The sequence below is a fragment of the Chiloscyllium punctatum genome, chromosome 33 (assembly GCF_047496795.1).
Source record: "Chiloscyllium punctatum isolate Juve2018m chromosome 33, sChiPun1.3, whole genome shotgun sequence".
In the NCBI taxonomy this organism is placed as follows: Eukaryota; Metazoa; Chordata; class Chondrichthyes; order Orectolobiformes; family Hemiscylliidae; genus Chiloscyllium; species Chiloscyllium punctatum.
In genome coordinates, this window is record NC_092771.1 from 5,193,115 (window position 1) to 5,206,124 (window position 13,010).

Consider the following 13,010-nt stretch of genomic DNA (forward strand, 5'->3'; position numbering starts at 1 on the left):
TCACTGGACCTGACCTCAAGTTGACCACGCCCCTTACTTACCCATGCAGGGTCATTTCCATAGTTTCTACACCAAACCTCAGCCCCTGAAATAAAGTGTCTCTCTTGCTTAGCAGAGTCGTGTGTAGGGCATCAGTGTTCCTGATGCTGTTTCACCCCTCTCTCTCTTTCCACGCCCCCCCCCCCCCCCACCACACCCCCACCCCAGGTTAGGGAAGATCAGATTTAACCTCGTACATAGTCTTCTTCCAATTATCAACTCTGCTGGAGCTATCCATGTCAGTGCATGAATGGTGGTTCTACAATCAAATAGGCATCAGGGCAAAAACAGAAATTATTGGAAAAGCTCAGAACATTTGGCAGCATTTATGGAGAGAAATCAGTTAATTTTTGGGTCGAGTGACCCTTCCTCAGAACCCAGTTTTTTCGGTTTTTATATAGGAACTGGAGCAGTATGGTATCTAATGAAGTTGTAGGCTTTTTTATAAGCCTTCAAAGTTTGCACTAATCTTTCTGCCATGTCATTGGATGATGGATGGTATGGAGCTGTTCTGAAATATCATTCAACTTTAGGATATACCCCAGAAATTCCCTGCCGGTAAACAGTCACCCATTATCTGTGACCAACACTTCTGGGAGTGTTGAAAAAGATGTATACAGTTTTTCTCTCATCGTCCCCATGTTTGACAAATGAACGCCAGCATGACTATGCACGTCCAGCCACTTTGAGTGGGCATCCACAATGACTGAGAACATTGAGTGCATGGAAGGACCAGCATAGTCAAATGTGTAATGGAGTCCAGGGTTTATCTAGCCATGAATGTGGGGGAGCTGTTGGCAGTAATGTTTGTCCTTGTTGACACTCTGTGCACTGCTCCACCAGCATAGCCATGTCTACATACAATCCTGACTACCAGACATAACATATTGCCAACTTATTCATTTTGGAAACATCTGAATGACCCTGATAGAGTTCAGTCAGTATCTGGCAGTGACCTTTGCTTGGTACAATCATTCTTGCTTCCCAAAATATCAGAGAGAATCCCATTCCACCCACCGAGTCCACACTGACCCTCTGAAGAGCATCCAACCCAGACTCACCCCCTCTAAACCTGTAACTGTTCATTTCCCATGGTTAATCCACCTAACTTACATATCCTTGGACAAAATGGGCAATTTAGCATGGACAATCCACCTAAACACATCTTTAGACTGTGGGAGAAAACCAGACCAACTGGAGGAAACCTACGCAGACACGGGCAGAGTGTGCAAACTCCACAGAGACAGTCAACCGAAGGTGGAATCAGGCCTAGGTCCCTGGAACTATAAGCCATCACGTCTCTCCTGCTGTCCTTAATGTGATCTGGTCTCTCCAAGTCTGAAAAGGGTTCATTTCTGGTTGGGGCGTTCCTTTGGTTTCCCCATCAACATCAGCTGTTTTAGTTGTGTCAGGAACAGATCTTTCTGTGTCCAAAGTCTGATATTGTCAGCTGTGACTGTAAGTGGTGCAGAAAATTTATAACTATTTCTGGCTCTTCCAGTGGTTATAATACTGCTGGTGTTTCTGCAGGCAGGAGGCAGCTCAATGCATCGTATTTGCTACTTGGCCTCCCAGACAGTGTTCCAACTTGTAATTATATGTATTAGTATAAGAGCCCACCAGTGAATTTGGACTGAAGCTATGGAAGGCACTGTCTTGTCCTCTTTAAATAGACCGAGTAGGAGTTTGTGGTCCGTTATTATTAAAAAATTTATATCTGTTAAAGGTATTGGTGGAATTTCCTGCCTCCAAATATGAGTGACAAATCATCCTTCTCTTTCTGGGTGTGTTTACACTCTGCATTAGCTGAAGTCCTGGGTGCATATGCTATTCCGCATTCATCTCCATCCCCACAAAGATGAACTGACCCATCGGGTTACACAATCAGTACAACTGGTGCTGCCCATTCCACAAACTGGGCTGGTTTGATGATTCCTTAGCGTTCCAGCCTTCTGATTTCTACCTCAACTTTTGCCCAAGAGGCAAACAGCACTTGGCATGCCTTGCAAAGTCATGGAATTGCTTCCTGGTCAATATGCAAGGTGGCCTTGGCTCATTCAATAGTCCGTAGACCTTCTTGAAAATCTTCCAGGTATTTAATTGGAACTTCACTCATGCAGCCATATTCTAGTTTAAAATGTTGAGCTAGTCTAAGTGAATCTTTCTCAACCATTTTTGCCCCATCAAGCTTCTTACTATACTCAGTGGTAACTGAACCAACTGCTTCTCATAAGAGACTGATACTGAAGATGTACCCTTAATCTATAAAGGTTCCCTGGTGTAGGTTGTCAGTCTAGCCAAGGTCTTGCTCAAAATTAAGAGTTGGAGTCCAGAGCAAATTTTGTTACAGACTGATTCTGCAAACACTGAAACTGTTGCGCTGGCATCGACCTCTATTTGAACCAGGTGACCATTTAACCAGATCTTGGTTCTGAATTGGATGTTGCTAAGCAATTTAACTGTTCCAACCCAGTTGTAGGTGGGCTTTCCAGAATGTGCCTTCTCCTTGATACTGACCTATGAGTTCTCTTACTCAGTTTAGGTCGAGTGGGACTCTTCTGTTGTATTGAGTCAACCCAACAGCAGCAATTAGGTAAAAACAATGACTGCAGATGCTGGACACCAGAGTCTAGATTAGAGTGGTGCTGGAAAAGCACAGCAGTTCAGGCAGCATCTGAGGAGCAGCAATTACAACGGTTTGCCAGCCTGGATCCTGAAGACACCATTAATCATTTGGCTGAGGCTTGGCTTTGTTTTGGGGTTTTGCTGTGGACTGACCTCGAGCCCCTTTGTTCAAGATATATCCTGAGTGAGGCTGTGCAATTTCCTTCACTCAGCTGGTGTTCCCCAAGCTCCACTGGACGGCGAGGGTGTCCATTTCCATCGAAATACACTGCAACTCATATGGCCCACTTGCCGCATTTTCCAATGATAAACCAGTTGTAGTGCTTGCTTGAAGTCCAGTTGGTCTTCGGCTAGTGGGCACTTTTGCATGCTTACCTCATCAATCCCACATCTCACTAAGGGTTAAACCAAAGTCACATGCCTCTGCCAGTCATCATAACCTAGTCAAAAGTTCGATAAAGATTACCCTGGTTCTCAAATTGCCGAGTAAAACTGTTAGCATTTCAGAATTAGAAGAGGCTTCAGATCGTAATACTCCTGAACTGAATCCATCAACTTTTGAAAAGTTTTAATATCTTGTGCCTCAGAGAAAGTTAGGCTCCTAATAACCAAAAAAACTGTGAGGAGAATTACTTTTGCTTTTCATCTACCCCAATGTTATTTGCCCGGAATAATATAACACATCCTTTCCACATACTGGGCCCAGTCTTCAACAGCTAGATTGAAAAAATCAAGCTTCCCAAACAATGACATGATGCCAGAAGTGCTTACCCCAACTCAAAGGCAACTGTTACAAGCAAATTTCCAGCTCTGAGAGAGAGAACAGGATGTCTGTCACTGTTGTTCCTGTCTATCAGCCAGGGCTCCCTAAGTGGACCAGATTAACAGTCCCAATCAGGGAACTCATAGAGTCATAGAGATGTACAGCACAGAAACAGACCCTTCGGTCCAAACTTGTCCATTCTGACCAGATATTCCAACCCAATCTATTCCCTTCTGCCAGCACCTGGCCCATATCCCTCCAAGCCCTTCCTTTTCAGATAAACATCCAGATGCCTTTTAAATGTTTAATTGTACCAGCCTCCACCACTTCCTCTGGCAGCTCAATCCATACATGTACCACACTCTGAATGAAAGAGTTGCCTCTTTTATATCTTTCCCCTCTCACCCTAAACCTATGCCGTCTAGTTTTGGACTTCCTCACCCCAGGGAAAAGACTTTGTCTATTTATCCTATCCATGCCCCTCAAAATTTTATAAACCTCTATAAGGTCATATTCTAGTTAACCTAGGTAACCTTGTTACAATCAGGTTTGTATTTAAGTCACTAAATCACCCACTTCACTTTCAATAACAAAACCTACAGACAAATCAATGGAACAATCATGGGATCTCCGATATCAGGGTTCTTAGCAGAGACAATAATGCAGAGACTTGAACAAACAGCTCTGCCAACCATCCAACCCTAACTTTGGGTCCACTACGTGGATGACACGTTTGCCATCACTAAATGAAACAAATTAGAGGAAACCTTCAAGACCATCAATACTCCCCTTACTGGCATAAAATTCCCTAAAGAGGAGGAAAACAACAACAAACTGCCATTCCTAGATGCCACAGTGGAGCAAACAGCCAATGGGGAACATCAAACCAGCATACACAGGAAAACAACACATACTGACCAAATACCCAGCTACGGAAGAAATGGTCCCAACACCCACAAATGATACTGCATTAGAACATTATTTCAACGCGCCACCACACACTGCAGCACAGAGCAATTATGCAGAGCAGAGGAAAATCATCTATACAGCATATTCAAAAGAAATGGGTACCCAATGAAAACAGTCCACTGATTTCTCAGCAACAAACCCAAACAAGCAGACAAAACACATTCAGAAACCCTAGCCACTCTCCCCTATATCAGAAACATCTCAGAAATGACTGTCAGATGACTCAGACCTCTTGGCATCATGGTAGACCACAAACCCACCAACACACGAAAAGAGCAGCTAATGAACTTAAAGGACCTTATAAAGACAACAAACAAAATAAATATCATTGACAAAATACCTTGCAAGAACTGTAACAAACACTACATTGGACAAACAGGCAGAAAACTAGCCACTAGGCTACATGTACATCAATTAGCCACAAAAAGACGTGATCCGCAATCACTAGTGTCCTTACATACAGATGACAAAGGGCACCACTTCAGTTGGGACAAGACATCCATCCACCCAAGGACAAGCCAAACAGATACATACATGAGAATTCCTAGGAGCATGGCATTCCAACCAGAACTCTATCAATAAACGCATTGACTTGGATTCCATTTCCCACCTTCTGAGAAAAAGAACAGGAAATGACATCACCACATGAAATGACATCCCAAGGAAATCTAAACATATAAATAGAAAGCAGGTCATAACACCAGTATTTCACCAGAGGCTCACTGATGACATTACCTTGTATGATGACAAAATGTCTGAAAATGAACCTTCTAGCTCAGCGAGCAAACTTACATCCAGAATTTTTAACATATCAACTGATCAGTGGAGCTAATGGTGATGGCTTCACAAAGGGGAAATCATGCCTGGCAAATTTATTCAAATTCTTTGAAGAGGTAACAAGATGACAAAGAAGAACCAGTCAATGTATATATTTTGATTCCAAACGGTGTTCAATAATGTACAGTACATAACACTACTTAATAATATAGGACCCAGGGTGTTGAGGGTAATATATTGGCATAGATAAGGGAACAAATAACTAATAGAAGGTGAAGAGTTGGGATTATAGGGACATTTTCATTTGGTAACCTATGGAGAGCCATGGGCATCAGTGCTAGGATGACTTGGGTAATGAATATAAATTTACTGTCACCAGGTGTGCAGGTAACACAAAAATAAATAGGGAGTCAAGTAGTGATGATGATTCAAAGAGTCTGCAGAGGGATGTAGGCAGGTTAAATGAGTGGGCAAAATCTTAGCAGTTGGAAAATAGTCTGGGTATATGTACGGTTATGCACTTTGACAGGAAGCATAGAAGAGCTGAATGGGAAAGACTGCAGACAGGTACAGCATTGAATAATACAGCGCAGTACAGGCCCTTCAGCCCTCAATGTTGTGCCGACCTGTGAAACCAATCTGAAGCCCATCTAAACTGTACTATTCCATTATCATCCATATATTTATCCAATGACCATTTAAATGCCCTTAAAGTTGGTGAGTCTTCTACTGTTGCAGGCAGGGAGTTCCATGCCCTTCCTACACATTGAGTAAATAACCTACCTCTGACATCTGTCTATATCCACCACAACTCAGTTTAAAGCTATGTACCCTCATGCTAACTATCACCATCTAAGGAAAAAGGCTCTCACTGTCCACCCCATCTAATCCTCTGGTCATCTTGTATTCCTCTGTTAAGTCACTTCTTAACCTTCTTCTCTCTAATGAAAACAGCCTTAAGTTCCTCAGCCTTTCCTTATAAGACCTTCCCTCCATACCAGGCACCAGGCAACATCTTGGTAAATCTTCTCTGCACCCCCTCCAATGCTTCCATATTTTTCCTATAATGCAGCGACCAGAACTGTACACAATACTCCAATTGCGGTGGCACCAGAGTTTTGTACAGCTGCAAAATGACCTCAGAGGTCTGAAGCTCAATGCTTGTACCAACAAAAGCTAACACACTGTGCGCCTTCTTAACAGCCCTATCAACCTGGATGGCACCTTTAAGGGATCAATGCACATTGACACAGATCACTCTGCTCATCCGCACTACTAAGAATCTTACCATTAGCCCAGTGCTCTGTATTCCTGTTACTCCTTCGAAAGTGAATCACCTCACATTTTTCTGCATTAAATGCATTTGCCACCTCTCAGCCCAGCTCTGCAGCTTATCTATGCAGAGATAAGTAGAACGATTTGGGAGTCTACATGCATAGTCAGAAAAAGCTAGCGTTCAAGTTCAACGGGTTATAGGAAAGGCAAATGAGCTTTTATATGAAAGACAATGGAGTCTAAAAAGAGGGAGATCCAGCTAGAACTATACAAGGTGTTAAGTCAGACTGCACCTGGAATATTGTGGATGGTTTTGGTCCCCTTATCAAAGGAGAGATATTTAGGTACAGGTGGCAGTCCAGTGAAGGTTTATTAGGCTGATTCCAGGTATATGTGGAATGTCTGACAAGGAGGGGTTGAGTAGGTTGGACTTGTATTCATTGGAGTTTAGAAAAATGAGAGGATACCTTACTGACATGGTGAAGATATTTAGGATACTTCAGAGAGTTGTTTCCCCTTGGGAGAGACTCTAGGATAAGAGGGTAATATCTCAGATTGCCCATTTAAGACTGTTACGGAAGAATCTCTTTCCTCAGAGGGTCATGAATCTGTGAAATTCTTCACCATAGATGGCTGCCAAGGTCTGCATCATTGAGTCTATTTAAGGAAGAATTATGAATTTTTAATCAGTAAGGGTATTAAGGATTATGAGGTAAAGGCAGAAGGGTGGAGTTTAGGATTATCTTATCAGCCATGCTTTTATTGAAGACACAGCAGACTGAATGGGTCCCATGACCTATTTCTGGTCCTACTTGTATGGCCCTAGGTGCAGAAATTGAATACAGTTGTCAAGGTGAATAAGTGCTCAGACTTGAAGGATGTGAAGCTCCTCGAGTGTTAGGGCTACATCCATCCAGGCGAATATTACTTTCAGTTAAATAAGAACTATATGACACACATACATAAAGATTCATGTAATCTTGATATCATTAAGCAGTGAAGACACTAACTTGTCCCGGCTGAGTAGGAAACCAGCATGGTTCCAGCAGCTAACAAAATCCAGTGAGCCTGCTACCACGTGTATTTGTGTGGACCGAATCTAATAGTCACTAACACATTTCAGTGATAAAACCTTATAATGTTTGACAAGGTGGGTGAGGCGGTGCCCGTGGAACCGTGTCCCAGAAATAAGGCAGCGATTTTAGGAAAGGAATGTCAAAACTTGGAGGGAAAATTTGGAAAATAGTCCTTCGGTTCAGTTTAGTCAGACCTGCATCTTGTTTCTTGCTTTAGTCATTCTGCACCATTTGGCAATTACGCGGACCTTGATGCAAAGTGGAAAATGTGAATTTTGGGGGTAATCACATCAAAAGCGGGATTTCCACCAAAACAAATACTCTGGGTAACCAAGGCAGTAACTCCACCCGAGGCTGTGGCTCGAGAGTTCGTTATCTTCACATATTTTAAACATGGAATTAAACCACACAAAGAACGGTTGGATTGACTCATCTCCCGATGAATGAAGCTGTGTTGAGCCCCCGTAGATGTAACGCTTTTTTGAAATATCCTGGGACTGTAATGTGAGAGGTTGGTCTCTGGAACAGCGGGTTAGTCACTCCCACTATATACATAGACTGCTGAAGGGAAAAAGTACTTTCGAACTGAGCTGGAAAGTGCATAAGAGAGACAGATGGCTCCGAAGAGGGATTTCGTTTTGCTGGTCACATCTCCAATACTCCATCTCTTCACTGTTCTACTTTCAGACATTGCATTAACCACTGGAGGTGGGTGTTGAAATTCACAATTTTTTTTTGCAGTTTTGCAGCTGTTTGAGACGCTGGGATTTTTTAGAACGATTTTTTGAGATGGAATCTGTCATGTAGCAGTAGTGAAGTCTGAAGTTCGGTTGCTGACACTTAGGTACGGTGTATTTTTCTCCTTTCGGGCCCTGTGTCTGATTTTACTTGTTAAAATGGCTCGCGTTCCCCAGAAGACCAAGTCTGTCTCTGATATCTGCTACTAATTCAGAGTAACGGCTGTCATCTGTCACTCGCCAGCAGCGTTTGTTGACTATTTTAAAGGGATAGTGCTATTTGGAAACGTCACTTCTTCTATAAGAAGTAGTTCCTTCGGGTGCAAACCCGCGCTATAAGAGAATCGTGCAACAGCAGCACAATTTAAACTAATGGGACTAGTACCGCGTTATAAGCAACACAACGTGTTAACAGTTCGCGCTATAGCAAGACTGTACACATTATTACATCGTGTTATAATGGATTCGCATTCTGAAACTTACGTTATAGCAGAACCACCTGTAATTTATTAAAGTTAAATAGATTTGCGGGTCCTTTTAATATACTGTTAATTTAGTTCAACTACATAAAAATCTTGAGAAAGACGGTCATCTGGAGTTAATTCATACTATGCTTCTAGAATCTGATGTACTTTGGAGTTGCAATTATATATATGATACTACCTGTATCTACCTGTGTTTAGTACAGTTCAGTTTATAGCTATATAACAAATAAAGCCCAGATATTTGAAGCATAGAAAGAGACCATTACATCCACAGAATTCAGTATCATTGTTACAGAGATTGCTGGTACAAATCTATTGGATATATTACAACACTGAAGGATTTACAATCAGTTAAAAAACTTTAACTGCAATAAGCCAGATACCCAGTAAGAAAGGCTAGATTCTCTGACATAATGTGATTTGAGTGGACAAGGAGGATTGTGCATTTTGAATTCACTTGCTCTGGATAATTGGGATTTGAACATTGTCACTGAGTGTAGACTTAGATTACTGTAGGCCACACGATGGCATAGTAATTAGGTTACTGAATTAGTAATCCATGGGTAAAATCAGAAAATGCTGATCAGGTCAGGTAGCATCTGTGGAGGAAGAAACAGTAAACATTTCAGATTGATTAGAGCTGAAAACTATGTTGTTGGTAAAGCGCAGCAGGTCAGGCAGCATCCAAGGAGCAGGAGAATCGACGTTTCGGGCATCAGCCCTTCTTCAGGAAACAGAAGCCCTTCCTGAAGAAGGGCTTATGCCCAAAACGTCGGTTCTCCTGCTCCTTGGATGCTGCCTGACCTGCTGCGCTTTTCCAGCAATACATTTTTCAGCTCTGATCTCCAACACCTGCAGTCCTCACTTTCTCCCATTTCAGATTGATTACCCTTTCTAGTCCAAATGCCTGGAATAGAGATTCCAAGACATTCAAATTTCACCACAGCTGCTGAGGAATTTGTATAAATCGGTTTGAAAAGTTAGTACCCCTAATGATGACCATGTAACTACCGGATTGTCTTAATAACCCTTCTGATTGACACATGACTTTTAATTAAGGAAGTTTACTGTCTTTACCTAGTCTGGCCTTTAGTCTTAACTCTTAGCTGCTCTCTGAAATGGTGCATCAAGCCATAGGGCTGTGAAGAGCTAGCTCTCCAATTGTATTAGGAGCAATTGGGAAAAGTAACTACTAACCCCCTGCCTCCCTGCTCTATGGATGGATAAAAACAAACATATTTGGATGGCACAGTAGCTGAGTAGTTAGCACTGCTGCCTCACAGTGTCAGGGACCCAGGTTCGAGTCCAGCCTCAGGCTACCATCTGTGTGGAGTATGCACATTCTCCCCATGTCTGCGTGGGGTTTCTTTGGGTGCTCCGGTTTCCTCCCACATGATAAATTGCCTCATGTTGTTCAGGAATGTGAAGGTTAGGGGTATTAATCAGGGGTAAATGTAGAGTAATAGGGCAGGAGTATGGGTTTTGGTGAGATACTCTTCAGAGGGTCAGTGTGGACCTATTGGGCTGAATGGCCTGTTTCCACACTGTAGGGATTCTCTGGATTATTGAGGAAGTTTATTCCACTACAGTGGTATAATTGATCACTGTTACAAACAATAACAAGTGGGAACTTTATGCCACTCAGAGAATCAACTAACCACAAACTGACATGAAGAAATCAGTTAATTAAGAATTACAGATAGTAAGGATTAGTCTAGGCGTGGTATCTTAGCTATCCATTAAAATTACTCTTGTGCTGGGTGTGCATGATCAACTCATGAGTGCTGCTGATGTGAAGGCAATTCATTGATCCAACATGTGTTTCAGAATCAGAAATCCATTAAGAATGTGACGTGAATATATTAAATTACTAAAAAAAAGCACTGTTTTAATTTTACAAGTTGCAGTTTTCTAATATTTTCTGTAATTTATTCACTGGATGCCAGTTCACTTCAGATCCTATCCTGAGGTTGGATTTGAAATTTACATCCTCGATGCATTGTCTAAAGCCGCATATTGTTGAGACTCGGCAAAGTTGCTCATTATTTTTGAATTTGAATACTCCTGCTAACTGCCTTGCCATAAATGGAGCTGATTCTGTGAGCGATGCAAAAATCCAAATCACTCAGAATTGTTGCTATTAACTGACATCAGAAATAATGTTTAATATAACTGAAGTAATTACATGTAAATAGATGTACAATAACACGCCTAGATGTTAAGCAGTGGAGCCACTAGGCAGTCTTCAAACTCTTCACTTCATTCTTTATGGCTTTGAAACCATATAAAGTAGAAAGTCAACCCAGATGTTGGCTCCAGCTTTAGCAATAATAACTTTAATGGAGGCAAACATTTAGAGAAATTGGCTGTTAACCAACAGAAACACTAGTCTATTTACCATTCTAACTGAAAGTTACAAAATCTCTAAAAATACCCTGTAAACTGTTATTATGGACACAGTCTTTTTTGTGCTTTCTTTAAAAAAAGAGACCAGGGATGTGTAGACTGGGTACACACCCAAAGGGTAATCTGTAACGGTAGAGAATACCAGTGTACATTCATGTGGAATATATCTGCAGTATAAGAATAAACAACAGAGACACCTGGGGAATCATAGCTAAACATTAGATAATATAGCACCTGTTTATGAGGCAATCAAAGCAAGGACTAAAGGGGCCAGTGTGACATCCTCATACACATTGTAAGAGCTACATGTATTTGTTTGGAAATACCAACTAGAAAGTAAAGTTTTAATTACTAGTTTTTGCAACTCAAAGGTAAAATGGAACTGTGTGGTTAGTTATTAGTTAGGCAAGAGCATGTAACTGTTTGGAGAAGCTAGATTTGACACTTTAGTGAGTCAGATTGGCACCAGGTGTCTTCGTGTCAGAAGGAAAAAAATGCCCAGCAACAGTTTTTGGATTTATTTTTAAAGATTAGATTCCCTACAGTGTGGAAATAGGCCCTTCAGCCCGAACTGATCCTCCAAAGAGTAACCCACCCAGATCCATTTTCCTCTGACTAATGCACCTAACACAATTGGCAATTTAGCATGGACAATTCACCTGGCCTTTGCATCTTTGGACTGTGGGAGGAAAGCCATGCAGACACAGGAAGAATGTGCAAACTCCACACAGATAGTTCCCCGAGGCTGGAATCGAACCTGGGACCCTGGTGCTGTGAGGCAGTAGTATTGACCACTGAGCCACCGTGCTGTTTTAATTCATAGCTTGTCACAGATCAGAGAAGAAAGATAGTAATTTGGCAATCAGACCTCCAAAAGTTTGCAACAAGCCAGCTCGCTCTCCCTTTCCTCCTCTATGAGTGGAAAAGAAATAATACTTAAAGAATCTGCACAGAAAGATAACTTCAAACTCCATCAAAGACCTAGGTTCAACTGACCAGCTGCAGAATTGAGGATCACTGTGCTCAGCAACAACAATAAGATCTGAGAGAAATTCACTGAATTCTCTGTTGTAGTTTTGGCTCTTGGGGTCCACAAACTTTATTCCTCTTTGCCTAATTTTCTACCCAGAATATTCCAGAAAATTTGTCACATCAGTCATGTCCTATTTATGAATGAATCTGAGAGTGTTTGGATTTAGATGAAGTATAGTTTAATTTTCATATTAGTCATTAATAATCCATTTTGTCACATATTAGAGGTTAATTTTGTGATAGTAAACATTTTTCTTTTCTTGTTTATTAATAAAACCTGATGTGAGACTTTATGTTCAATGGTAGTTACAACAAGCAATACATATCTTACTGATTAAATTAGTCATTTAATACTGACTCGTGGACTAGAGAGGCTTGATTTCCAGTGCACTCTTGTGACATACTCTGTGCCAACAGATGCAACATGCTAAGTTGTTTAGGCTGCCTATAGTTGCCAACGGTGTCCACCTGAAACAACTCAGTAACTATTTGGGGTCCTTTCAAAAAATGTATTATTTGCTGGCATGTGGGAGTCACTGTCAAGATCACCATTCCAAATTTCTTTTCAACTTACTATACCATTTCTTTTAGTAACTTAATACCTTCACATCGCACTATTAATGGATCTCTGATTTTAGACCATTTCAGTGGGCAGTTAAGAGTCAACCACATTGTTGTTACATGGAGGCCAGACTTGGTAAGGACAGTATATTTTGTTGCCTAAAGACCATCAGTGAACCAGATGGGTTTTATGACTATCAATGGTAACATTATGGTCATCATTACTGACTCCATTGTTATAATTTTAGGTTTACTAATTCAATTA

General features: G+C 41.4%; 1 protein-coding gene across 1 annotated transcript in view; it reads left to right on the forward strand.

Moving 5' to 3' along the window:
- Positions 1-7,733: 7,733 nt before the first annotated feature.
- The window catches only part of LOC140458362 (chondroitin sulfate proteoglycan 4-like), an 85,483-nt gene continuing 80,206 nt past the window's right edge, over positions 7,734-13,010 (forward strand). Inside the window, exon 1 of the mRNA XM_072552794.1 lies at positions 7,734-8,232. Coding sequence (XP_072408895.1) covers positions 8,139-8,232 — 94 coding nt within the window. The 5' untranslated portion in view covers positions 7,734-8,138. The remainder of the gene's footprint in view (positions 8,233-13,010) is intronic.